This window comes from Pan paniscus, chromosome 9 (genome assembly GCF_029289425.2).
Source record: "Pan paniscus chromosome 9, NHGRI_mPanPan1-v2.0_pri, whole genome shotgun sequence".
NCBI classification, from domain to species: Eukaryota; Metazoa; Chordata; class Mammalia; order Primates; family Hominidae; genus Pan; species Pan paniscus.
This window is the reverse complement of record NC_073258.2, coordinates 122,337,519-122,364,553: the sequence shown is the minus strand read 5'-3', so window position 1 is coordinate 122,364,553 and position 27,035 is coordinate 122,337,519. Positions and strand designations below refer to the sequence as shown.

The window sequence follows — 27,035 nt, the reverse complement described above, 5'->3', positions numbered from 1 at the left end:
GATGGACGCTGGCCTGCATTTAAAATGCTGCATGTGAGCCCCACATTTGCCCCTTAGAGGTGTGTCTCATTTAAAGAAAGCCAAGACAGAATCTCAGCTCACAAAACGAAGACATTATTTGCATTACAAAAGGACCCTTCACTTGATTAAAAAGAGGCAGGTTTGAACTCCATTAAACGACAACTCCCCCTAATTTCTTTAAGATTCTATTGAATTTGCAGGAAATAAAAAGACTGACATACAAATTTGCAGAATGCATGTGCGGCGTAAAACAAGGTACATTTGTAGTCACTCTGCACTACCTGACCTACCCCACCCACATCTCCACCTCTGAAAGCCTAATAAGCACTCTGACCATGAGACACGGGGGGAAAGTGCAGGTCAGAACCTGTGGAGGTAAGATCTGAAGGCTCAGGGCAAGTTCAAGGTGCTCGGAGCCCAGAGCTGCCCTTCTGGAGGACTGTGAGGGAAGCAGCCATTTGTTCCAATACAATTTGCTCTGGACCTGAAGGATGCTGTTGGTTTTCCAGAAGGAAAGTTCTAGCTCTGTCGTGTATTGTCATCTTATGACACGCAGGCATGCCTCACTTTCCACGGGTGTAAAATGAATGGGTGGACTACACAAGCCAGATACAAATTCTAGAACCTTGGACTCCCAGACGTCGTAATGATCTTTTTTCCCTCGGAAGCATTGGGCATGAAGTGGGGAGAAAGGGGGGAAGGAAACTTTCTCCCATTAAGTCCTTTAGGTCCTTCTGACTTCTGCTTCTGCACCTCACCCTGACTCCAGTCCCCCAACCAACCTGTGACCTGCAGCAGCACCAAATTTCAGCACCCCACCACAGACCACAGTCTTCACACAGCCACCCTCACCTCACTCCCTGCTAGGCAGACTCCTCCTCATTCCTCATGGCCCAAGTCAAATGCCAGTCCTACCCTTAATCATTACCAACTTCCCCAAACACTGGGCTGTTTTCTTCCCCGCTTTATGTCCCAACAGCACTGTGCACCTGCCTCGGTCCTGGCGCTTGGCCATGCTGGTCCTCTCCAGCCTGAGGACTACAGGGCAGCCACTGCCTCCTTTGTAGCTACATCCCCAGGGCTTAGCATAGTGCTGGGGACATGAGGTGAGTAAACGGGGAATGAAAGCAAGGGATTCCTGAGAGCAGAGCTCCTTCCATTCCCTTGGGAGATGAGACAGTGGTTGGGGTCAGCAATCCCTTCCCCAGGCCTGCTCTGACCCAGGGCCATAGGCTTCCACTGCCAGATGCTGGGAGAAACAGAACAATGGTCCCTCCCTTCTGCACAGTGTGGTGGTGGTAATGGAGGGATGTCTTGTCCTCCCCATTCCTCTCTTTCAATCAAGCACCCGCCATCGGTCAGATCCCCCTTTGTGTTATAATGATCTGTGCTAGAGACTGAATATTTGTATCCCCCCAAAATTTATAGGTTGCAACCTGATCCCCATTGTGATGGTATAAGGAGGTGAGGCCTTTGGGAGGTGATTTGGTCAGGAGGGCAGAGCACTTATGAATGGGATTCATGTCTTTATCAAAGGGACCCCAGAGAGCTCCCTCACCCCTTTCTCCATGTGAGGACAGAGCAAGAAGTCTATGAATCAGGAAGTGGGCCCTTATCAGTCATCAAATCTGCAGGTGCCTTGATCTCAGACTTCCCAGCCACCAGAGCTGTGAGAAATACATTCCCCCTGTGAATCTGCCACCCATTCTGTGCTATTCTGTGACAGCCCCAAACAGACTCAGATCACCTGGGTTCTTTTTGCACTTTCAACGAGGCAGGTTCTCAGTGCCGTGGGGACATAAAGCAGGGAAGAAAACAGCAAGTATCTGGAGCAGCAAGTGTCTGTCTGGAAACTGTGCTAGTGCTGGGCCCAGCCACATCTAGTTCAGGAGAAAGGACACATCTGAACAAGATGATGACGTTCTGAGGCAGGTGGGGGTGCAGGCGGCAGAGCAGTGAATTCTGAGGTGGCAGAAGCCACTGAGCACACAGGTATAGGCTGCAGGGCTGGCCTCCTGCTCTTCAGACACTCCTGCTTCCCCTCTGCCCACCAGACATGCCCCGGTCTTCCCCAGACTATGAGATCTTTCCCTTGATCTTTTTTTCACATTGAACCTACTCTCCCCTTTCTCTCTTTTTCAACATTTGTAGAGATAACTCTAAACTCATTTCTTCTCCCCACCTCTCAATCCCTGCTCATCCTCTGCTAGTCTGGTGTCGCTGCATAGTGTTCCAAAACCCGCTTGTTGAGGACGCCAATGGTTTCTTTATCTGTCAAGGGCTGCAGGAAGGATGAAGGAGGGGCACTCTCACAGGCAACACTCATAGTCTTGGTTTCGATATGCATTATTATCTCCTTATCTAATTTCATCCTCACTACAACACTGTGAGTCAGGTACTAAACCACCCTCATTTACAACCAAGGAAACTGCAATGCAAAGGGTTAAGAAACCCAGAGTCACACGGCCCCTGAGTCCAGATCAAGCCCAGGCCATCCGAGCCCAGAGCCCAGACCGTTAACCACATGTGATTCTGCATGGAAAATGCAAAGAAGAGTTTCTGGAACAGAGGAGCTTCTCCACAGTCATCATCCCTGAACTCCCTGTGGTATTTGAGCCAGATCCTGCCTCATGAGCTCCCTGCGCCCCTTGACATCTGAGTGCTCCTGATCTCCACCTACCTCTCTGGCCTCCCTAGCACAGCCTGTCCCAGGCTCCTAATGTTGGATGTTGGAAGAGTCCTGGAAGTGTTGCTTTGAGATCTCTTCTCATTCCTGACATCCTTCTCCCAACTTTTCTCTCTACCCTCCCTCTTACTGCCACAATTCAAGATATAAATCTCCGGCAAACATCTCCAGCCTAGCTCTGCACTCCAAAAAAAACTGTCTAAACTGTCCTCCCCAACCGCCCCTCCCATGCACAATTCTCCTTCGAACTCTATACCTCCCGCAGCCCCGGCCCCCCAGCACTGGTAGCACTGACCACCTTCAAACATACGATGTCACTTTGTAATCTCTTGTGTTTATTGTTTGTCTCCCTCTGCTTGAGGCCAAGTTCCTCGAAGACAGCGGTTTGTGTGTTTGTTCACTGTATTATCCCCAGCACCTGGAGTGTGCCTGGTACATAGTCACTCAGTAGATGTTTGCTCAATGAAAGAAACCAGCTGTCAACCAGTCATGCTGCCTGGAAGTGCCACTAGCCCTTCAAACTCAACATTTCCAAAACAGAACTCACCACCTTTCCCAGCCCTTGTCCTCCTTCCGCCTCTCCTATCTGGGTTCATTCAGCCAGACCCTCAGTTTTACAGGCTGGGAATGTTGGAAGTGTCCTGAACCTCGCTCTGCCTTCATGCCCCTTCCTCTAGGGGCACACTGCTAGCTGTAGTGAGTTCTCTGCAGATGGTGTGACCTCTGAGGTTTTGCAAAGCAGTGATCTCTGTACTCAAGGAGACCCCTAACAACCTTATTAGCAAGGCATTTTCGTAGATGAAACAACTGAGGACCCACGTAAGACTAGATAATGAAATGGGCGGCACGAGTAGTGTGGTGAATGCAGTGCAGCAAAGTTGGTCACAAGACATTGGCCTGGGCTAGGTGATCATTTGCCAAACATTGTCTTTTTTCTACAAACACTTATAGAAGGGAAATTCATCTAGTGCCTTCCAGCTTAAAAGCACTTGTACGACCCGGTGCTGTGGCTCACTCCTGTAATCCCAGCACTTTGGGAGGTGAGTCCTGAGGTCAGGAGTTTGAGACCAGCCTGGCCAACATGGCGAAACCCTGTCTGTACTAAAAATACAAAAAATTAGCCAGATGTGGTGGTGGGTGCCTGTAATTCCAGCTACTTGGGAGGCTGAGGCAGGAGAATTGCTTGAACCCAGGAGGCGGTGGTTGCAGTGAGGCGAGATCACGCCACTGCACTCCAGCCTGGGCAACAGAGTGAGACTCCATCTCAAAAAAGAAAAAAAAAAGAGCACTTGTACATCTACATCTTTCAAACCTTCCAACAACCCTGTGAGGTCCGCTTCCACATCATTCCATTTTATGGACAAGAGAACGAAGGCACTGAGGTACTGAGGTGACCAGGGAAATTGTCTTAGTGGTCACCGAGCCACGAAGAAGCGCTGAGGCAGGCTGATGCCTCAGCTTATACTCGCTCCCCTGCACCGCCCTTTGGGCTAGACTTAGCTAACCTGGCCCTCCGTATAATCCGGCCTGTTTTGTTTTTGTTTTTTGTTTTCTAACTTTTCATTTGTTTTACTATTATCTGCCACAGACTGTATGGCAAAGATCACTAGTTGCCTGCTCAATATGGATTCTCCCCTTCCTCCTTCCAGCGCTAGAAGTGGCAATGAGCCAGGATAAATGCACGTGCTTCCCAGACTCCTTGCAGGAAGGGATGGCCAAAGCCACACAATCAGAAGTTGTTGGGTGGAGATTCTGGGAAAACTCTTTAAAAGGAGCCGACACAACAGTGAGGTACTCTTACCCACCTCACCTCTTCCTCCCTCTCGATGCCTGAAACTTAGACATGGTGGCTGGGATGGGAACTCCATGCAGGCTGCAGACAACGTGGGGATCTAAAGGAAGAGATTCACACTAAGGATGACGGAGCAGAAAGATGGGAAGATCCTGGATCTTTGATGGCCAAAGCTTCTATACCAGCCCAAGATTTCTTTTACACAAAAACAAACAAACACACAACCCCAGTCTTTTGAAGCCACTGTTATATGGGGTTTAGGTTATATGCAACTGAGCCACATACTAACTGATTGACTCTTCAAGAACAGGTTAATTAAGGCCTGGTGCAGTAGCTCACATCTGTAATCCCAGCATTTTGTGAGGCCAAGGCAGAGAATCACTTGCACCCAGACTCTGTCTCCAATAAAAATTTAAAATCAAATTAGCCAGGCATGGTGGCACAGCCTGTAGTCCCAGCTGCCTGGGAGGCTTAGGTGGGAGGATCGTTTGAGGCTGGAAGGTCCAGGCTGCAAGTGAGCCATGATTGCATCACTGTACTCCAGCCTGGGTGGCAAAGTAAGATCCCTGTCTAGAAAAGAAAAAGAAAAGAAAAGAAAAGAAACAAGAACAGGTTAATTCATCCCCTCATCCATTCAACAGATTCACTGAGTGTCAAGGATTGTTCTAGGCTCTATGGAAATAAACAAATGAGGAGCTCCAATTTAAAAGGTTCTGTATTTTCTACTTCTTCACCCTCACTCTACCCCTAACCACTCGGGATCCAGGGCTGACGAGTGGCAGGCTTTATTCCACAACAGTTTGCCCACTCTTGGGTAAGATCAATGGCCTTCACTTTTGTAGTCTCCCCAGCAAGCTCACCATCTCCACAGATGGGGTGACTTGTGCTCCTGAAGCAGAGAGGTCACCTTTTGTGCTGTCTCCCCCTATCAGAGCCACTTCTGGCCCATGTGTCTTTGTGTGAAGAGCAACCTCACATGACCTTGGAATGTCTTTTAAGAGTGAGCCCCCAAAGGACTACTTCAGTCTGGCACTTATTCAGAAAGTTTGCTACATCTTGAAAATGTGTCCATTCATTCCAACCTATTCAATGTATTACCAAATTTTGCAGCAGTAGAAATTTAAAGATCATGTAGCTATATAGAATAGATTACTCTGTGTGTGTTTGTCTCATTTTCAATGAGGAGTGTGATGGTTAATTTTATATATCAATTTAACTGCCCATAAAGTGCCCAGATTAAACATTATTTCAGGGTGTGTCTGTGAGGGTGTTTCCAGACGAGATTATCACTTGATTGCTGGACTCGCTAAAATAGATCCCCTTCCCCAGTGAAACTGTGAATCATCCAGTCCATCAGGGGCCTGAATAGAACAAACGTGAGAGAAGGAGGGGCTTGCTCCTTTTTTTTTGATTCCTACCTGCCTGCTTGAGCTGGAACATCTCATCTCATTGTCTCCAGCCCTTAGATTAGGATTTATACCATTAGCTCCTATGGTTCTCACCTTTTGGACTAAGTTACACAACTACCTTTCCTGGGTCTCCAGCTTGCAAACAGTAGATTGTAGGACTTCTCAGTCTTCGTAACTATGTGAGCCAATTCTATGTATATATTTCCTACTGGTTCCACCCTAATGCAAGGAGATAGGGAAATCACATAAATCTCTGGGCTCACTCTTCCTGCCATGTCTTGCTGCCTCTTGTAAGACATAATTACTCTGTCTTCTCCTTTCAATCTATCCCCCTCCACCCAGAACCTCTGAATACAGGAAACACTCAAGTAAATGTCGATTCCATAAAAGAGACCATCTGGTAACTAGCACAGTGGGGTTAACTCCAGGAAGGACCAGATAGATCTGGGCTCAAAACTGGCTTTATGTTCTATGTAAAACTTGATGATTATATTTATTCCAAAGGAGTTTTCATGTTTAATGATATGGCAATGCCTGGCACATCATTGGTCCTAAATAAATGGGAGCAATTATTAGGCACTCACCCGTCCATCCACCCAACAAACATTTCCAAAATAACCATAAATTCAGAGCAGTCTAGTGTCAGTGATAGAAAAGAAGTAGACAACATGGTCTTTCATTTTAGAGAACTTAGTTTTGCCAACCAAAATAGAAGTTAGGGGAAATTTTACCAGGTGAGAAGGTAAAATAGATTTTCCATCAAAGGGTTCCAATGGCCACGGCTCTCTGTAATCGGAAAGTTGATTCCCTGATGAATCCTCCAGTGTGATTTATTTTATTTTATTATTTTTGAGGCAGGGTATCAGTCCATCTCCTGGTCTCAAGCGATCTTCCCACCTCGGCCCCCAAGTAGCTGGGACTACAGGCGCAAGCCAACACGCCCAGCTAATTTTTGTATTTTCAGTAGAGACGGGGTTTCACCATATTGGCCAGGCTGGTCTCGAACTCCTGACCTCAAGCAATTGACTTGCCTTGGCCTCCCAAAGTGCTAGGATTACAGGCGTGAGCCACCACACCCAGTCAGTGTGATTTATTTTAGTAAGAAACCACATCACACCTCAGGCCCTGTGCATATATGCCATTCCTTCACACAGCCCAACTTGAGAGATGAGCAGAAGAGAGCTGCCCTTTCAGTGAAGGACTGAAGGATGCATTCTTCACTTTCCATCCTGCTGGTACCCCTGCTACAGAAGCTGACAAGCAGAAGCATTCAGGGAAGGACTCCGTCCCCTGCTCTACTGTGCAGGGGATGATGCTATTTTCACATCAACAGGCCATATGGGTGTAGGATGCAGCTGCTTGCACCATTGTTTCAAGGCTGTCTAAAAGAGTCAAGGAGAAGGAATCCCATCTATGGAGTTCAGAAAAGGGAGGAAGATCAACTTGTTAATCTGTGGTTTAGAGACTCATTTTTAGTATGAATTACAGAGTTTAGGGTGAAATGGTTAAGACAGACATATTACCTGTGCTCCATTAAGAAAGGGAGCTGAGAAATTCTGGAAAAACTTTAAAAGGTGGGTTATTCAAAAATGTATTTTCTATGTGTGTTTTATAAACAAAAAGCTTGCCTACTTGTGTACATTTTGCTGTTATTACAGTCAGCTTTTATTTCCCCAACATAAAATAACAGAATAGTCTTAGGTTGTAGGAGAGTATTTGGGTACTGGGATTCTTCCATTCATCCCTTTTTCCATTTGAGGAAGAGTCTACATATAAAAAACAATGGCCAAGGGGAATAAGGTACCACATTATTAATAAAATCTGGATCAACAGACAACAACACAACCCTTCCGCCCCAGTGAAGAAGGTTTCTCTGAGAAGCTGAGTTGCAGCCTGACTCAGGCTGGAAATCAAATTGGAGCCTACTGCCCCATCCCAGTAGAATCACAGGATGTACAGCACAGGCTTCACTTCAGAGCTTTTGGATTAAAACTGATTAGCTCACTGATGAGCCAAACTCTTAGGCAAGTCATTTGACATCTTTATTCTCCATTTCCTCTTTTATCAAATCATTTATACTACCTACATAAGACCCGAAATGGCCTCTCAACCCTGAGGTTTTATTATTTGTTGCTCTGGAGAGCAGGAATCATGCCTGTCTTATTCCACATTATATTCCCAGGACAAATATAGGACTGGATACAGAGGAAGTACTCAATAAGTATTTCTTGAATAAATGTTGCTATTGGATCTATGCATCCAGTGCCCTAATTGACCAGGGAGTTTTGAATCTTGCCAAGTAGAGCTTGAGACCTCACTTTCCTCTTTAATTTCTCCAGAAACTACTAAATCCTCAGGATTCTCTTTTTCTCCTACTTGAACTTGATACTATATCCTGAAGACTGCAGACATAAAAGATTCCAATAGAAGGCTCAGCATCTATTCACATAGAATCCGAATTTTACATCCTCTAGCTCTGGCATCATAATCTCTTTGTCTTTATTTTTTTTATTTTTTGAGACGGAGTCTTGCTCTGTTGCCCAGGCTCTGGAGTGCAGTGGTGTGATCTCGGCTCACTGCAAGCTCCGCCTCCTGGGTTCATGCTATTCTCCTGACTGGCATCATAATCTCTATAATATTCTTGTGCTGCAATTTAATACTAAGGAAAACCATCTTGCCCATTTAACACATTCCCATTCTGAGTTGAAATGAAGAAAGTATTCACCACCCAACACTAAATACCTCCAAAGCTCCTTTCATCTCTTTCTCTTCCTCCCTCCCCATCACAGAAACCCGCAAACCAGTCCCACCACTGAGCTTTTAGCAGACTGTAGACCATCCACTTCTCTGCAGAGTCAACACCTCCTTGTTTGCAAGTCAGGTTCCTTTTGTCCTAAACGTGCTTAATGTGACAAACATGTTTGCGACCCATCTTCTGTTTATGTGCCTATGTTATGCTGTCTCATATCTACTTCTGTTCTCCACTTTCATTGATGGGATGTGTTGATAGCTATTCCCCCAATCTTGTGAGCAGCAAAACACTGAATAGTAAAAACCTGGTGAGCCAGAGATAACGAGGTGACTGGAATGAATCCTCCTGGGAGCTCCATTAATGTGAAAGATGACTCAAAGCACTTGACTGTAATGATAAGAGAGGGAGACACACAGCTGGCGGTGCAGCAACAACCCCCTGGTGCCACTGGTCTTCCGAGTAAGTCTGTATTAAAACTGCTCACAGGGACAAAGGGGGAAGAAGATCCTGCTCAGCTTCTATCTGAATTCAGATTTGTCTTTATAGTTGGAACTAAGACCTAAGAGAAGTGACAGAGGTCTGGAACACTCCCACACATGGACTTAGTCATTGTCACAGCAGAACTGTAACAGATGCCATCACTCATACAGAACAAAGCAATAAAAGGACACATACCAAATGTTAACAGCCATTATCTCTGGGATTACCTGGAAATCTTATTTCCTTCTGGCTGCTTTTAGTTTCCAAAAATGTCTACAATGGATACAAATTGTCAGGCCTCTGAGCTCAAGCTAAGCCATCGCATCCCCAATGACTTGCACATATATGCCCAGATGGCCTGAAGTAACTGAAGAATCACAAAAGAAGTGAAAATGCGCTGCCCCACCTTAACTGATGACATTCCACCACAAAAGAAGTGAAAATGGCCAGTCCTTGCCTTAAGTGATGACATTACCTTGTAAAAGTCCTTTTCCTGGCTCATCCTGGCTCAAAAAGCTCCCCTACTGAGCACCTTGCCACCCCCACTCCTGCCCACCAGAGAACAACCCCCCTTTGACTGTAATTTTCCTTTATCTACCCAAATCCTATAAAACGGCCCCACCCTTATCTCCCTTCACTGACTCTCTTTTTGCACTCAGCCCGACTGCACCCAGGTGAAATAAACAGCTTTATTGTTCACACAAAGCCTGTTGGGTGGTCTCTTCACACAGACGTGAGTGAAATTTGGTGCTGTGACTCGGATCGGGGGACCTCCCTTGGGAGATCAATCCCCTGTCCTCCTGCTCTTTGCTCCATGAAAAAGATCCACCTACAAACTCGGATCCTCAGACCCACCAGCCCAACGAACACCTCACCAATTTTAAATCGTGTAAGTGACCTCTTCTTACTCTCTTCTCCAACCTCTCTCACTGTCCCTCAACCACTTTCTCCTTTCCACTCTTCAATCTCTCCCTTCTCTTAATTTCAATTCCTTTCATTTTCTGGTAGAGACAAAGGGGACATCTTTTATCCGTGGACCCAAAACTCCGGCGCCGGTCACGGACTGGGAAGGCAGCCTTCCCTTGGTGTTTAATCATTGCAGGGACACCTCTCTGATTTTTATTCACCCACGTTTCAGAGGTGTCAGACCAGGCAGGGACGCCTGCCTTGGTCCTTCACCCTTAGCGGCAAGTCCCGCTTTTCTGGGGGAGGGGCAAGTACCCCAACCTCGTATCTCTGTGCCCCAATCCCTTATTTCCATGCCCCGACCTCTCTCTGTGGCCCAACCTCTTATCTCTGTGGCCCAACCCCTCATCTCCACGCCCCAACCCCTTTCCCGCTTTCCTGGAAGGTAAGAACCCCTGAACCCTTTCCCTCCGTGTCTCTATTCTCTCTTTTCTCTGGGCTTGCCTCCTTCACTATAGGCAACCTTCCACCCTCCATTCCTCCTTCTTCTCCCTTAGCCTGTGTTCTCAAGAACTTAAAACCTCTTCAACTCACACCTGGCCTTAAAACCGTATCTTCTTCTGCAATGCCGCTTGACCCCAGTATAAACTCAACAGTGGTTCCAAATAGCCAGAAAATGGCACTTTCAATTTTTCCATCCTACAAGATCTAAATAATTCTTGTCGTAAAATGGGCAAATGGTCTGAGGTACCTGACGTCCAGGCATTCTTTTATACATTGTTCCCTCCATAGTCTCTGTTCCCAATGCAACTCGTCCCAGATCCTCCTTCTTTCCCTCCCACCTGTCCCCTCAGTCCCAACCCCAAGCGTCACTGAGTCTTCCTAATCTTCCTTTTCTACAGACCCATCTGACCTCTCCCCTCCTCGCCAGGCCAAGCCAGGTCCCAATTCTTCCTCAGCCTCTGCTCCCCCACCCTATAATCCTTTTATCACCTCCCCTCCTCACACCCGGTCCAGCTTACAGTTTCGTTCTGCGACTAGCCTTCCCCCACCTGCCCAGCAATTTCCTCCTAAAAAGGTGGCTGGAGCTAAAGGCATAGTCAAGGTTAATGCTCCTTTTTCTTTATCTGACCTTTCCCAAATCAGTTAGCGTTTAGGCTCTTTTTCATCAAATATAAAAACCCAGCCCAGTTCATGGCTCGTTTGGCAGCAACCCTGAGACGCTTTACAGCCCTAGACCCTGAAAGGTCAGAAGGCCGTCTTATTCTCAATATGCATTTTATTTTATTACCCAATCTGCTCCCAACATGAAAGAAAGCTCCAAAAATTAAATTCCGGCCCTCAAACCCCACAACAGGACTTAATTAACCTCACCTTCAAGGTGTACAATAAGAGCAGAGGCAGCCAAGTAACAATGTATTTCTGAATTGCAATTCCTTGCCTCCACTGTGAGACAAACCCCAGCCACATTTCCAGCACACAAGAACTCCAAACGCCTGAACCGCAGCTGCCAGGGGTTCCTCCAGAACCTCCTCCCCCAGGAGCTTGCTACAAGTGCCAGAAATCTGGCCACTGGGCCAAGGAATGCCCACAGCCCGGGATTCCTCCTAAGCCATGTCCCATCTGTGTGGGACCCCACTGAAAATCGGACTGTTCAACTCACCTGACAGCCACTTCCAGAGCCCCTGGAACTTTGGCCCAAGGCTCTCTGACTGACTCCTTCCCACATCTTCTCGGCTTAGCAGCTGAAGACTGACACCGCCTGATCACCTCAGAAGCCTACAGGACCATCACAGACGCTCTAAATAACTCTCACAGTGGAGGGTAAGTCCGTCCCCTTCTTAGTCAATACAGAGGTTACCCACTCCACATTATCTTCTTTTCAAGGGCCTGTTTCCCTTGCCTCCATAACTGTTGTGGGTATTGACGGCCAGGCTTCTAAACCTCTTAAAACTCTGCAACTCTGGTGCCAACTTAGAAAACATTCTTTTATGCGCTCTTTTTTAGTTATCCCCACCTGCCCAGTTCCCTTATTAGGCCAAGACATTTTAACTAAATTATCTGCTTCCCTGACTATTCCTGGATTACAGCTGCATCTCATTGCCACCCTTCTCCCCATCCCAAAGCCTCCTTTGCGTCTTCCTCTCGTATCCCCCCACCTTAACCCACAAGTATGGGACATGTCTACTCCTTCCCTGGCAACCGATCACATGCCCATTACCATCCCATTAAAACCTAATCACCCTTACCCCGCTCAACGCCAATATCCCATCCCACAGCACGCTTTAAAAGGATTAAAGCCTGTTATCACTCGCCTGCTACAGCATGGGCTGCTAAAACCTATAAACTCCCCTTACAATTTCCCCATTTTACCTGTCCTAAAACCAGACAAGCCTTACAAGTTAGTTCAGGATCTATGCCTTATCAACCAAATTGTTTTGCCTATCCACCCCATGGTGCCAAACCCATATACTCTCCTATCCTCAATACCTCCCTCCACAATCCATTATTCTGTTCTAGATCTCAAACATGCTTTCTTTACTATTCCTTTGCACCCTTCATCCCAGCCTCTCTTCGCTTTCACTTGGACTGACCCTGACACCCATCAGGCTCAGCAAATTACCTGGGCTGTACTGCCGCAAAGCTTCACAGACAGCCCCCATTACTTCAGTCAAGCCCAAATTTCTTCCTCATCTGTTACCTATCTCGGCATAATTCTCATAAAAACACATGTGCTCTCCCTGCTGACCGTGTCCGGCTAATCTCCCAAACCCCAATCCCTTCTACAAAACAACAACTCCTTTCCTTCCTAGGCATGGTTAGCGTGGTCAGAATTCTTACACAAGAGCCAGGACCGCACCCTGTAGCCTTTCTGCCCAAACAACTTGACCTTACTGTTTTAGCCTAGCCCTCATGTCTGCGTGCAGCGGCTACCACTGCTTTAATACGTTTAGAGGCCCTAAAAATCACAAACTATGCTCAACTCACTCTCTACAGTTCTCATAACTTCCAAAATCTATTTTCTTCCTCACACCTGACACATATACTTTCTGCTCCCCAGCTCCTTCAGCTATGCTCACTCTTTGTTGAGTCTCCCACAATTACCATTGTTCCTGGCCCGGACTTCAATCCGGCCTCCCACATTATTCCGGATACCACACCTGACCCTCATGACTGCATCTCTCTGATCCACCTGACATTCACCCCATTTCCCCACATTTCCTTCTTCCCTGTTTCTCACCCTGATCACACTTGGTTTATTGATGGCAGTTCCACCAGGCCTAATTACCACTCACCAGCAAAGGCAGGATATGCTATAGTATCTTCCACATCTGTTATTGACGCTACCGCTTTGCCCCCCTCCACTACCTCTCAGCAAGCCGAACCAGTTGCCTTAACTCAGGCCCTCACTCTTGCAAAAGGACTATGCATCAATATTTACACTGACTCTAAATATGCCTTCCATATTCTGCACCACCATGTGGTCACATGGGCTGAAGGAGTTTTCCTCACTACGCAAGGGTCCTCCATCATTAATGCCTCTTTAATAAAAACTCTGCTCAAGGCCGCTTTACTTCCAAAGGAAGCTGGAGTCATTCACTGCAAAGGCCATCAAAAGGCGTCAGATCCCTTTGCTCTAGGCAACGCTTATGCTGATAAGGTGGCTAGACAAGCAGCTAGCTTTCCACCTTCTGTCCCTCATGGCCAGTTTTTCTCCTTCACATCGGTCGCTCCCACCTACTCCCCCGCTGAAACTTCCACCTATCAATCTCTTCCCACACAAGGCAAATGGTTCTTAGACCAAGGAAAATATCTCCTTCCAGCCTCACAGGCCCATTCTATTCTGATGTCATTTCATAACCTCTTCCATGTAGGTTACAAGCCGCTAGCCCGTCTCTTAGAACCTCTCATTTCCTTTCCATCCTGGAAATCTATCCTCAAGGAAATCACTTCTCAGTGTTCCATTTGCCATTCTACTACCCCTTAGGGATTGTTCAGGCCCCCTCCCTTTCCTACACATCAAGCTTCAGGATTTGCCACCACCCAGGACTGGCAAATACCTCCAGTCTAGGTAGACACTAGGTAGAAACTAAAATACCTCCTAGTCTAGGTAGACACTTTCATTGGATAGGTAGAGGCCTTTCCCACAGGGTCTGAGAAGGCCACCACAGTCATTTCTCCCCTTCTGTCAGACATACTTCCTCGGTTTGGCCTTCCCACCTCTATACAGTCTGACAGCAGACCGGCCTTTATTAGTCAAATCAGCCAAGCATTTTTTCAGGCTCTTAGTATTCAGTGAAACCTTTATATCCCTTACAGTCCTCAGTCTTCAGGAAAAGTAGAACAGACTAATAGTCTTTTAAAAACACACCTCACCAAGCTCAGCTACCAACTTAAAAAGGACTGGACAATACTTTTACCACTTTCCCTTCTCAGAATTCAGGCCTGTCCTCAGAATGCTACAGGGTACAGCCCATTTGAGCTCCTGTATAGACGCTCCTTTTTATTAGGGCCCAGTCTCATTCCAGACATCAGACCAACTTGGACTGTGCTCCAAAAAACTTGTCATCCCTACTGTCTTCTCTCTAGTCATACTCCTATTCACCGTTCTCAACTACTCATACATGCCCTGCTCTTGTTTACACTGCCGGTTTACACTGTTTCTCCAAGCCATCACGGCTGATATCTCCTGGTGCTATCCCCAAACTGCCACTCTTAACTCTTAAAGTAAATAAATAATCTTTGCTGGCAGGACTATGCTGAATCTCCTTAGGCACTCTCTAATTAGATGTCCTAGGTCCTCCCAATTCTTAGACCTTTTATACCTGTTTTTCTCCTTCTCTTATTCCGTTTAGTTTTTCAATTCATATAAAACCGTATCCAGGCCATCACCAATAATTCTACACGAAAACTGTTTCTTCTAACAACCCCACAGTATCACCCCTTACCACAAAATCTTCCTTCAGCTTAATCTCTCCCACTCTAGGTTCCCACGCCGCCCCTAATCCCGCTTGAAGCAGCTCTGAGAAACATCGCCCATTCTCTTTCTCCATACCACCCCAAAAATTTTTTGCCACCCCAACACTTCAACACTATTTTGTTTTATTTTTCTTATTAATATAAGAAGGCAGGAATGTCAGGCCTCTGAGCCCAAGCTAAGCCATTGCATCCCGGATGACTTGCACATATACGCCCAGATGGCCTGAAGTAACTGAAGAATCACAAAAGAAGTGAAAATGCCCTGCCCCGCCTTAACTGACGACATTCCACCACAAAAGAAGTGAAAATGGCCAGTCCTTGCCTTAAGTGATGACATTACCTTGTAAAAGTCCTTTTCCTGGCTCATCCTGGCTCAAAAAGCTCCCCCACTGAGCACCTTGCCACCTCCACTCCTGCCCCCCAGAGAACAACCCCCCTTTGACTGTAATTTTCCTTTATCTCCCCAAATCCTATAAAACGGCCCCACCCTTATCTCCCTTCGCTGACTCTCTTTTCGGACTCAGCCCACCTGCACCCAGGTGAAATAAGCAGCCTTGTTGCTCACACAAAGCCTGTTTGGTGGTCTCTTCACACGGACGCGCATGAAACAAATTCCTTCTATAATCCATCCCCTAACAGAACATTACTGTATTGAAAAAGGTAAACTGGCTGGTTAAAATAAATTCCTAATGTATACACCCAAAACTGTGCTATCAAAAGGGTTGTTTGGAGGGGCTGTGCAGTGAAGTAATTGAAAGCAGTCCAGAGCCAGGTTACCTGGGTTCATATCTCAGCTCTGACACTTAGAAGCTGTTGTGACCTTGGGGGAATTTCTTAACCTTTCCGTGCTTCAATTTCTTTATAATATGAGAATAATAATACCTTCCTTAAAAGGTTGTTGTGAAGATTAAATGAGTTAACATACAAGAAGCCCTCAGAACGGTGTCTGGCAAGTAGCAATTACTTACTACTTATTACGAAATACTATTACTTATTGCTACAGTGTTGCCATTGCTCAAGATATTTTCGGACCACCTTTTGGGAGTCTTGTCATGAGTCTTAAACGCATTCTTTTGAATCACCTCAATGAGAACAAAACTTCTCCTTTGAAAATGTGCTAATTCTTAGGAGCAGTCAAGCAGTTTGGGGTCCAAAATAAGGTGTATTTATGAAACCAACAGGTTGTTCTCATGTTGTTCGTCTGCTGTCTATGAAGAATTCCATCAAACATAGCTGTGCACACACACCCAGACAGTTCAGCACCACCCAGGGCTTGATCAATCCCTGGGTAACTAATAAGTTCTGCCTCTGCTAGAGAGAGGTTGAAAAACAAGTTTTAATTATGAAACCTCTTTGTCTGATAGATCTTGAAGGCTTTACAGATTAGCATATAACCAAAGGGCAAATCTCATAAAAGGCTGATTTCTATTTAAATCCTAGTCTTTTTTCTTCCTCAAAGTTTGCTGATGCTGAGTTTTAAGTATGAAATGTCATTGTTTTCAAACAAATATTCCCAAACATTACCAGTCTTCATTTTGGCATTAAATAGGGTTGCAACATTACAACTGTAACATTAGCATTTTAAAAAGCATAACATCATTGTTCTGTAAATTGTTGCAGGCTCAAATTACCCTGCACATGATCTCTTAAAATTAATGGGCCACAAGCATCAAAGCCAGTTGGGGCTGGATGAAAAGCATGGGAGCCACCTCCTTTTGCTGGGATTTTTGATGGTCTCATACTAGCCCAATTATCACCCTAATAGAACATGTGATGATGTACCTCACTGCATATGTAAATAAAGGTGAATAAGATATTCACTGAACCTTCCTATCCAAAGATGCAAAGAATTTTGATAAAATGTAACTGGGTTGCTGCAAAACAAAAGAATCCTCCATGTTCCTAATTATTGAACTCTTTGCAAAAACATTTTCCAATAAAAAAGGCTTCATTGATCTACCATCCATAAGTAATACTGTGTTCCATATAAATGGCTGTGCAAAGAAATCTAAGTATACTTCTTTATGTCTCCAAACGTTGTTTTTAATCTTTCTAGTGGGAATCCTTGAAATATCACTATTACAGATTCTTAATATTGTACTGACAGGGCTAAATAGCATGACAACTAAGAGCAGGAGTTTAAGGATGCAATAAATCTAGGTTATTTTGACTCTTCCACTTTAATTCATGTGGGACCTTGGAGAAGTTACTCTTCTTTTAAAGCAACATCTTGTTTCTTTTAAAGGAAAGATTAATACCTAAATCACAGAAGCGCTTTTAGAATTAAAATATGTATATATATATTTAATATATTTATATTCATATAATATAAATATACACAAATATATTTAATACATTTGATATTTTAATTCTAAAAGCGCTTCTGTGATTTAGGTATTAATCTTTCCTTTAAAAGAAAAAAGATGTTTTTATATCTATAACAAGATATATAATCTTTCCCATAAAAGAAAAAAGATGTTGTTTTATATATATATATAGAGAGAGAGTTTAGCATAGTCACTACCAAAGAACAGGGGTTCAACGGAAGGGAATGATAATTATTCTAATTGGATGGGCTACTTACTGTGTAGGACTCTGGTTTTATGCCAAATATTCCCAATAAGCATATTTGCTGGAGTTCCTTTATCTCTCACATAGGTTTTCCAGCAGTCTAACTCTAACTCGTGGCTTCTCTTCTATTGTCCTCGGAGTAGCTGCCTTTAGCAGCCTCAACCCATGTTCAATTTGCTGTGGGCTGGGGAACCCAATAATCATAGCTGACGGATGTAGTCAGAATCTGGCTCTTAGCCAGGAAGATTCGATTCAAACTCAGTCCAAATGCATTAATTTTGCTATAGAATGTTTTCATGAGTGGGAGAGTTTACTCAACAACAGGACATGTAGAGATGAGTCAGAGTGACCGATGTGGGAGTGCCCAAGCCCTGTCCAGGGGAACCACAGTGCATGGACTTAAAGTATTAGATCCCATTGGCAAGATCTTTTTAACTAGAAATGGATACAGGGTGTTGCAATCTGACGGCTTCAAATACTAAGTTTATATGGAGTAGATTATTCCTGTTGTGGAGTGTCAAGCCTTTGTTCATTCATTCAGTATTTATTGGGCAACCACTATGATAACCCAGATCCCTCTTACTTTTAAAACTCTTTGCCCCTGCTCTCCAAGCAACCTTCTGGTGGTGACTGGCTCCTGGGGTAGATCTCCCTACAGGGAGAGAATGCACTGGTCATGCAGACATTGTAAGGGACAGGACACTTTCCCAGGGTGAATTAACAAATGGACATTATGACGTTGCATATCAACATCCTGAGTTTGGTTAAGGTGTGTTTGGCCATGAGAGATGAATTCACTATCATGTGTTGACAAAAATTATCTAAGCCTGAAAACCTAAGGATGAGGCCATGACCAAGGAGGCTCACCCAGGTGGTAGGTCTCCCCTTGGGATTTCGCTTGGTGCAATGTGTTGGACTAATGTGTTCTTTGTGACACTGAATGGTGACATGAGGCGCTGTGGCGTCGTGATTCAGAAGAGGATCTGGGATCGGAAACACCTGGGGTGGGAGGCTGGTTTTGCCTTTTATGCTCTGGTTTCTCCTAAATTACTTCACTTTTCTATGCCTCCTTTTCTTCATTCACAAAACCGGATGATAATACTTCAGGGTTTGGCTCTGGCTCAGTGTCTAAACAAAAGCAGCATACCAGAAGACCTGTTAACTTCTTAAAAACCTGCCTCCCTCCCCCACCCAGTTCCACAGCCTCCAATCCTGACTTACAGGCCCATGGCCATTCAGCTGCCCATAATAGGTACACACAGCGCTCCTCACAAGACTGTCTATGGAAACCCACAGAAGTGCTCTTAGACACACAGCTCATCTATACTGCTGTGCTTCCGCCTCTTAGATTTGAAAATTGCCGTCTTAGCAAACTGTCTCTTAGCAAACGTAGTTACAAATTTAAGGGAGCCACTTTAGTCATTGTCCCTACGGAATAATTCTGTTTACTTCAAAACAGCCAGCACATCTCCCCCCTCCTCAACCAACACAAAGACATCGTGTTCTTCAAGGATCCACCATCTGAGACCAGCTTGTTAATAACAAAATTATTCCAGGCCTTGGTGTTCTCTCATCTATGAAATAAACATCCGTTTAAAACAGACCAATCAAATGGGGTTTGGAGACTGCGTCAGCCATCTTTATTGCGCTCTAAAGAACAACTCGAGACACACAGAGACAGTGGATTTTCAAAGAGGTGTTTTCTTGACCCAGTTAAATTTTTATTCAGTGAAAAAAGTTGACATTGAGACAAAAATTATCTTAAAGTTGTGCAACAATACAGTAAAACCTTCAGCAGATTTCAGTGACTTGGAAACTTATCGAGGCAATTGAAATTATAAATACTTAATTTCACTTTGGAGAGAAACAAGTATACAGTGTTTCACTTTAAATAAGAGTAGAATAGGCCTTTATTTTGCCGCAAATACTTTTGATTTTGCCTAAAGTTTCTAATAGTTCATAACAAGAGTCTTTAAATGAGAAGTGACATAGAATATTTGAGGATAATGGTCCACTCCAGCATTCATGCTTATTCCATTTGAGCTATTACACATGAAACTAATACCATTCTTGGGTTATTACTCGGCTGTGATGATTTAATTCATAATATGGCTGCTCAAAATTAGTGGGCAGAAACATACATACAACCCATCCTCCCTCAACCCATTTTCGGTGCTGGTACTCCATCTGAAAACACACTTACTGTCCATGTACCCAGCGGTACATACTCTTGCTATCTATTCCATATCTCAGTCTTGCATAGAAAGTAGTCTATATAAACTTAATGCACTGGCTTTTATTACACAAAAATTGTACCTGAAAGGCAGCACACACTCCAGTTAAGAAAAATAACATAACAGGAATGTCAAGATACAATCCCAACACAAGATTCTGCACAGAGTTTGAGAGTCAATTCCTAAAATCAATATGGGATGATATTCAGTTTGGTTATGTCTCTGGATGCCTTCTCTAAGGGACTCATCCAACTGTCTGCAGAAAGAAGAAAATTTTCAGGAATTCACCATGACTCCCTTCATGAAGAAGGGACTGACCAAACCTGACAGGATGGTGTTTCTGCCCTAAGGAAGTGTACTGGAAATATAATCTTACTAGATGCAGTGACCACTTGGTGAGCATCTGAAGGCAGCATTCGCCAAGGAGGAGTAGGCGCTCATCTGTAAGGGGCTCACCATACTATTGCTCTCCCAAGCTTCCCCTGAAAATGGCCAGTTCTGAGAAGGGTTACATTCCCTAAATTGCTGAGTACAGCTTCATCTAGTGGGCCAAACATGATGGGCAGGAGAGAACAGGCAGCTGTGTGTCTTCTGTCTGTCCCACCCAAATATCCCTGGTGATGCTACCAAAGACAGAACCCCAGGAATTACTTGTCCAAAAGTCAGAGTTTCAACCAGTTACCCAGAATGATAACTATTTACCCAGCTTGTCAAGGTAGCCAGTAGTTCCTGGAGCTTCTCACCTGTCTGGAACTAGGACTGCACAGACATGGCCTCTTCCTGGAATCCTCTGTAGAACTCCACTCTCTAACATTTTATCCATGTGGACTCGTATCTCATAAAGCTCAAGGGGCATTCAATACATCCAGGAGTAAAACCGGTTTCCAGAGAAAACTCATAAGCAAACCCCCTGCCCACCAATTTTTAGAGGCCCATCGTGGTCCACATGGATGCAAGCATCTGACATTCTAATGTATGCCAGGAGAGAATAAAACCTTTTTCCTGCACAGTGTGAACTTCTGAGGTGGCACCTCCAACAAGGTACAAAAGCCCCTTCTTCACAAGCAAGCAGGGACTCCGATTGGTCACAGTGAAGACAGTTATCTGGTCACCTTCAAAGGCTGCCTGTAGTACAAGGCATTTGTTTTCATTTTCTATTGGCACTCCAACCTCTGGATTCTTTCAGACAGCATATATACATGAAATCCCCACAAAGCTACACAGAGGGAAACAGGAGTGTGTGCTTCAAAAGTTCATAAAAATATACAATTTACATATAGCTGCAGCTATCTAGCTTAGTCTTCAGGAACTTAGCTCTTCTGTTTATATAAAATACTCTAGCCCTAAAAGGCTGCTTTTTTTCAAACAGCACAGTGGCATTTTCCAAGGAGAGGGGTGATGGCCAGTCTACAGTACTGTGCACTAAGCATTGGGAGGCACTGGTAGCTAGAACCGGATGCTCGGAAATATCTCAAGCTGCCAACTGGAGACATATGCTATGTAAAAAGGCTTGCCTATGGAATAACTGAAAATAACATCTCAGAGCCTTTTATATCAGCTTTTACAAATGCCACCAAAAAGTTGGCAGAAAAAGAAAAGAAAATACACTTCCTAGTGGTTCAATTAAATGACTTGCCTCCCACCAGGTTGTTAATGATTCAACTATTTAAAGAGCTTATTAAAGGGGAGGTGGTAGGGCTTAGAGTTTTGAATAAATCTCTACGGTAAGACAAGATAAAGCCAAAAAAAATTCCAGTCTTTAAAAAAAAAAACTTAAAAAAGGAGAGTGACAGGAAAGAAGAGAAAATACGCTAGAAGAAGGCTTATCATTACCACCAGTTGTTAAAATGAAATACAGTCCTACCCGTATGGCAAACTAAAGGTCGACAGCTTAAAATACTCATCTAAGTATACATATAAATAAAAATTTCAAAAACTAAAAAATTTAATTGGCTCTTTCTTTGTTTTCTAAACAATCCCTAAGTAGAATGAAACTATATTATCACCCAAGAATGATACTTGTGGTTAAAAGAAACTAAACACTTGTGAGAAGGTGATGCCTCGCACCTAAGCGGGGATGGGGTTTTACAAAGCTTGCATATCAAGGACACATATTCAGAGACATGACTTTGGAATATTCCCAGACCTCACTGCTTCTTGGCTGAAAGGAAATTCTTCAGTGAGAATCATACAGTACAAGTCACAACGATGCTCGACATTGGTGCCTACAACACTAAGCCTAAAGGGCTTGCATCGGCCCACGATGGATTCTACTAACTATCAAGTGGCCATGGTTTGAATACACGGGTGGCATTTTAAAGGCAGAAGAAAAAAAGCACAGCTTGTTTTACAGAGAGAATAAATGAACAAACTCTAGTGCTCCTGCTGTTGTTAACTGGATTGAGTAGTCTCAACTTTTTAGATCTTCTCTATCTCTATGAGAGTGTACAGCACTGTCTCTTTAGATTGGGTGGGGGCATGGGTGAGGGAGATGGAAGAAGAGGGAAAAAAAAAAAAGAGAAGGCACTGTCCAATTCAAAATGACTGCATATATCAGTATGGATTTTTAAGGACAATAAGTGGCCATCTCAAACCAAATACATAATTTTACATTTGAGATCCTTCAGTAGTAAGTAAAAACAAAAAATGGAAAATGGAAAAATTATGTACTCTATTAGCCAGTGTATGGATCATGGCACAGATCTAGAACTCTCCCCCACAACCAGGGTAAGTTTTTGCAATGACAATGAAACCAGTGTGTAATAAAGCAGTGTTATCATTTTGTAGCTCTCAAAGCTACATCTTGTACAGAGGCACATACAGTAAAATTCCATCAATTAATATAAGAGAGGAAGCTGTGGGCTTACAGGGCTTCCCAAGCTGCAGCTCTGTTGAACTGAACTCCAGCAATGACTCAGTGCTCTCTCCTGCCAAAGACCATTACATGACACACAAGTGAATAAAAATGGATTGCTTCCGGAATGGCAAAAAAATATGCTTCTCTTCCCACCCCCAACCCTATGGGTAAGGGGCTCATAACACATGTGGTGTCTAATGACCACTAAAGCCTGGCCTTACACAGAGTCCCAATAAATTAACAAAATAACATAAAGAAACCTTCCCCCATAATACACCCACACACTTTCCTATAAACTATATCCAAACAAAATGGAATATCTGTACACACTTTCAAGGAGAAGGGGTTCCACCCATCACTCTCTCGAGGTTTTTATTAAATACATTTCTGTGTCTTAGAAAAATAAAAAGATTGGCCAATTTACTGAACCGAAATTATCTCACAGACGTAAAAGCATGCCCAGCAAGCACAGCCCTGTAAGACTACATTAATGTCAAATCAAAGCAATTGGGTTACTAAAATCAACCTGGTTTGAAGTTCACAGTTGATTACTACAAAGTTTATTCATTCCTTTCTTTCCTTTTTTTTTTTTTTGTTTTTTGTTTTTGGCCCATATAAAAATAACATATTGCAACTCAAAGTGCATCTTTTAAAATAAACCATCAACTATCTTTATCAAATAAAATATTTACACCATTTGGTTTCTAGTGAGGAAAGCTCTTTCAGGCTATCACCATGGGGACGTCATCTGAAAATCCAGTTATCATAGGGGCATCTTCATCATCTTCCCCTAGAGACAAAACAGTCAGGCCTTGGTGAGTTCCAACACATTTTAACCTGACCCCACATCCCACCACTCTACCCACCCCTCAACCCTACCACAACCCTCTAGCTGAGAAGGTCAATGCCATAGCCAGGCAGCCACCATAATCAGTTGTGAAACCTAGCCCAGCTTCCCACTGTCCCTCCTGGCCACCTTCTACCCGTCGATGGATCCTCACATTTATTTTAGTGGTCATTTGAACGTAGCCAAATTAGGAAAACAAAGCTTCTCAGGAGAAGACTCTTATTACCTACTCAAAAGCTAAGTGGGTAGTTTGGGTTCCCCAGTTTGAGTTATCTATACCCTACACTAGCACAGTGAACTTCAGTGTCTGCTTTCTCTTCTGAACCCAAAGTGCTCTGAGGAAAAGGATCTGGGAGGAGTTTAAGCATTTTGAGGACAGCTTCCCAGACTAACGGCTGTCCCCTTGTGACACCCGGTATAATCCTGTGTCACCAAGTGTGGACCGACACTCAGTGACTATCGCAGGGCATGATGATGGGTCCACTCCTGTTGCCTCCAACGGCAGAAGCAAAGAAGCCACCCCATTCACACAAGGCAGTCCAGGTGCCGGCTTATTAGGCAAGAAAGGAAACTGACAAGGAAAGGGAACAGAGCTAACATCACATGATCAGTGAAGGGGAATATACAAATGTCTTTATAAACATAGATAAATAATTGTAACTAGTTAACGGAAAAAAATAAACTTGTACATTCACAGTCATTAGTCTAAGTTTGGGGAAGCCTCGTAACACACCCACTTTAGTATATTACTATCTTACTATCTCTATTAGCATTTAGGGTTTTCATTGTGCAAAGATTTCAAAACGGGAAATTTCTTACTTTTTCCCTTGCTATGTGTTAAGACAGGGATCCCCAATGCCCGGGCCGAGGGCCATCAGTACCAGTACATGGCCTGTTAGGAATGGGGGGCCGCACAGCAGGCTGTGAGTGTTGAGTCAGAGCATTACAGCCTGAGCCTCGCCTCCTGTCAGATCAGGGCAGCATTAGATTCTCACAGGAGCGCAAACCTTATCGTGAACTGAGCGTGCAAGGGATCCAGACTGAGCGCTCCCTATGAGAATCTAATGCCTGCTGATCTGAGGTGGAACAGTCTCATCCTGAAATCATCCCCCAACCCTTCCCCCTCCACCACTGGTCCAGTGAAAAAAGAATTATCTTCCACAAAGCTGGTCCCTGGTGCAAAAAAGGTTGGGGACCACTGTGGTAAGGTACATAAAAGAATGGCTGGTGAGGTTACACTAGCAACCAGAAAGAGAAACAGCAAGATGGAAAGGGTCTCCTTTGATAGAAGCTGATTGGGAAAGCATTATTTTTTATCTTGAGTTAGGATCTCCAGAGATGTCAGACCTCCAGCTCAGTGAAGGATGAGACAGGGGTCAGATATTCTTGAGGATTTTCCGATACTTTGGGAGTCTCAAGGCCTGGGGCAAGCTCCCTGTTTCAGGCCAGAACTACACAATCAAAGAGAATACAACATTTTAATTTAACTTAAAAGTTAAACAGTGAGGGCTCTGAATGGTTTAACCAAAACTCATGGAATCAAATCGCTGGCTGATGAAGAGCTCCTCCAGGGTCAAAAGAGGAGCTGAAGGTGGGTGTTTCCTAATCAAGTCATTGGCTGCGTGGGGGTCAGCCCTGGGAGGAAGAACCGACTCTCCCTGCCCCACTTACCCAGGTCATCCCCAGAGGAGAAGATTGCGGACCCCAGCCTGGAGCTGTAGTGGCTGTTGGCGAAGGCGGTGAAGCTGCTCTGCAGCCTCCGGTGCTTCGTGTACAGGATGGCAAACCCCACCCCCAGGCTCAGCAGTATCAGGAATAAGATGGGCACCACCACAGCAGCAACATCCGTAGATCTGGCAGCCTGCGTTGCAGATGCATCTGCACCTGCCAAGGCAAAGTTCCCACCAATAAGCCCACCTGAGGGCAGGAGAACAGACCAGATGACTCCTCAAGGCCCCACCCACCAAAAAAAGCTGGGCGATCGCCACAGCTACGCAAACTGCCTGTCTGGTGTGAGACGTTTCTGCATGTGTGTGATGCCTGATTGCTTCCCCACTACTTGCCATGAGCTGATAGACCAAGGGCCTTGTGCATGCAAATATGGTAATTACATTAGACTCCTAATCACTGCCTTGTTGGTTATTTAGATAATCTCTTGGAAGGGAGACCTTTGTTGGGGTATCAACATTGATTTCATTAGCATTATTACTTAAGACCACTTGCTTGCCTTACATAAGAGGATGTGAAATCAGACCACTAATTAACGAGATTGCAATTATTTCCCCCTACTTGGCACCAAAGTCACTCTGAACTGCAATTACCTGAAGCTCCATTAAGTGATACAAACGAGATTCCTACACCACAATACAGACTTAACAGCTCATGAAGTTTTATGAGGTTTTTCACTTAAGTGAAAAAGAGAGTGAGGGAGAAAAACAACTTTCCATATACATTTAACATTTTTTAAAGTTCTCTGCAAAGCCATTTCGGCATTTATAACCTAACAAAGATGGCCCCTTCCTATTGACTTAAACAAACAGGCTCTGTGATGATTCACTAATAGATTTGTACCACCAGGGCTCTAGGGCAAAGCCATGCCCCACGTCCCATCCTGCTGGGGTAGGGGCCAGTCTCCTTGAAAACGGTAGACTTTTCATGTTAAAAATCCCAGGGTAAGTCTGAACTTGAAAATGAAACCTAGGAATCAGTTTTTGGCAAAGGAAACAGACTGGACTTCCCTCAGTCTAGGTCTCCATGAGGAGCCTCAACAGGCTCAGGGTTGCTCCCTGGTGTCAGGAGAGGTGGCGCAGGCCAGGTCTCTGCTTCACTAGAAAGCTCTGTCACTCCCCAGGCATTCACCCTGACAGGGTATTCATCAAGATGGGCCAGAGAACAATCGTTTCTTGCAAACCTAATCTAACAATTCAATATTCGTGTCTGTATTTACATTTCTTTCATTATTTCCTTGCCAGAAAAAAAAAAAAAAACTCTAGCAACATCTTATTTAATATGTTCCAACCTATTCCAACTGTGCAGTGGTTAATGAAGGGGGTGTGCTCGGCTGGAGCAGTGAAGAGGAAGTCGGCACAATGAAGGCTGGGAGCTCCAGGAACGAGTGCCCTCCCTCCCCCACCCCACTTCCAAGGGGAAGGTGAACGTGAAGGGGCAAGATGTTGGCCAAGAGCCCTTCTGCCTGACAACCTTGGTTCCATAAAGGTGGCCGAGAGGGGTCTGCACAGGAATTTTTCCCAAAGCATATTTCACAGGTTGCCAATTAGTTTTGCCTAAAAATGGGGCTCTGTTGAGGAAATACTAGGTCAACAAGAGTTGGGCTGGTTTTTGTAGGACCTTCTTAGAACCTCTAATATGTTAAGATTCTCCCAAGGGAAGTGGCAGGCAGTGTTTCCCTCTCTTAGTGGGGGGTGCCAAGGATAAATATTGCACGAGATCTCACCCTGAGAAACACTATGAGACGGAACATTTAACAACTCTAACACAAG

At 44.5% G+C, this 27,035-nt stretch overlaps 1 protein-coding gene across 1 annotated transcript in view; it reads right to left on the bottom strand.

Annotated features, from left to right (window-relative positions):
- Positions 1–19,294: 19,294 nt before the first annotated feature.
- Positions 19,295–27,035, bottom strand: part of SORL1 (sortilin related receptor 1) — a 180,368-nt gene continuing 172,627 nt past the window's right edge. Inside the window, exons 47-48 of the mRNA XM_003819971.5 lie at positions 25,207–25,419; positions 19,295–23,478 (exon numbers count right to left, since the gene is read on the bottom strand). Coding sequence (XP_003820019.3) covers positions 23,411–23,478; positions 25,207–25,419 — 281 coding nt within the window. The 3' untranslated portion in view covers positions 19,295–23,410. The remainder of the gene's footprint in view (positions 23,479–25,206; positions 25,420–27,035) is intronic.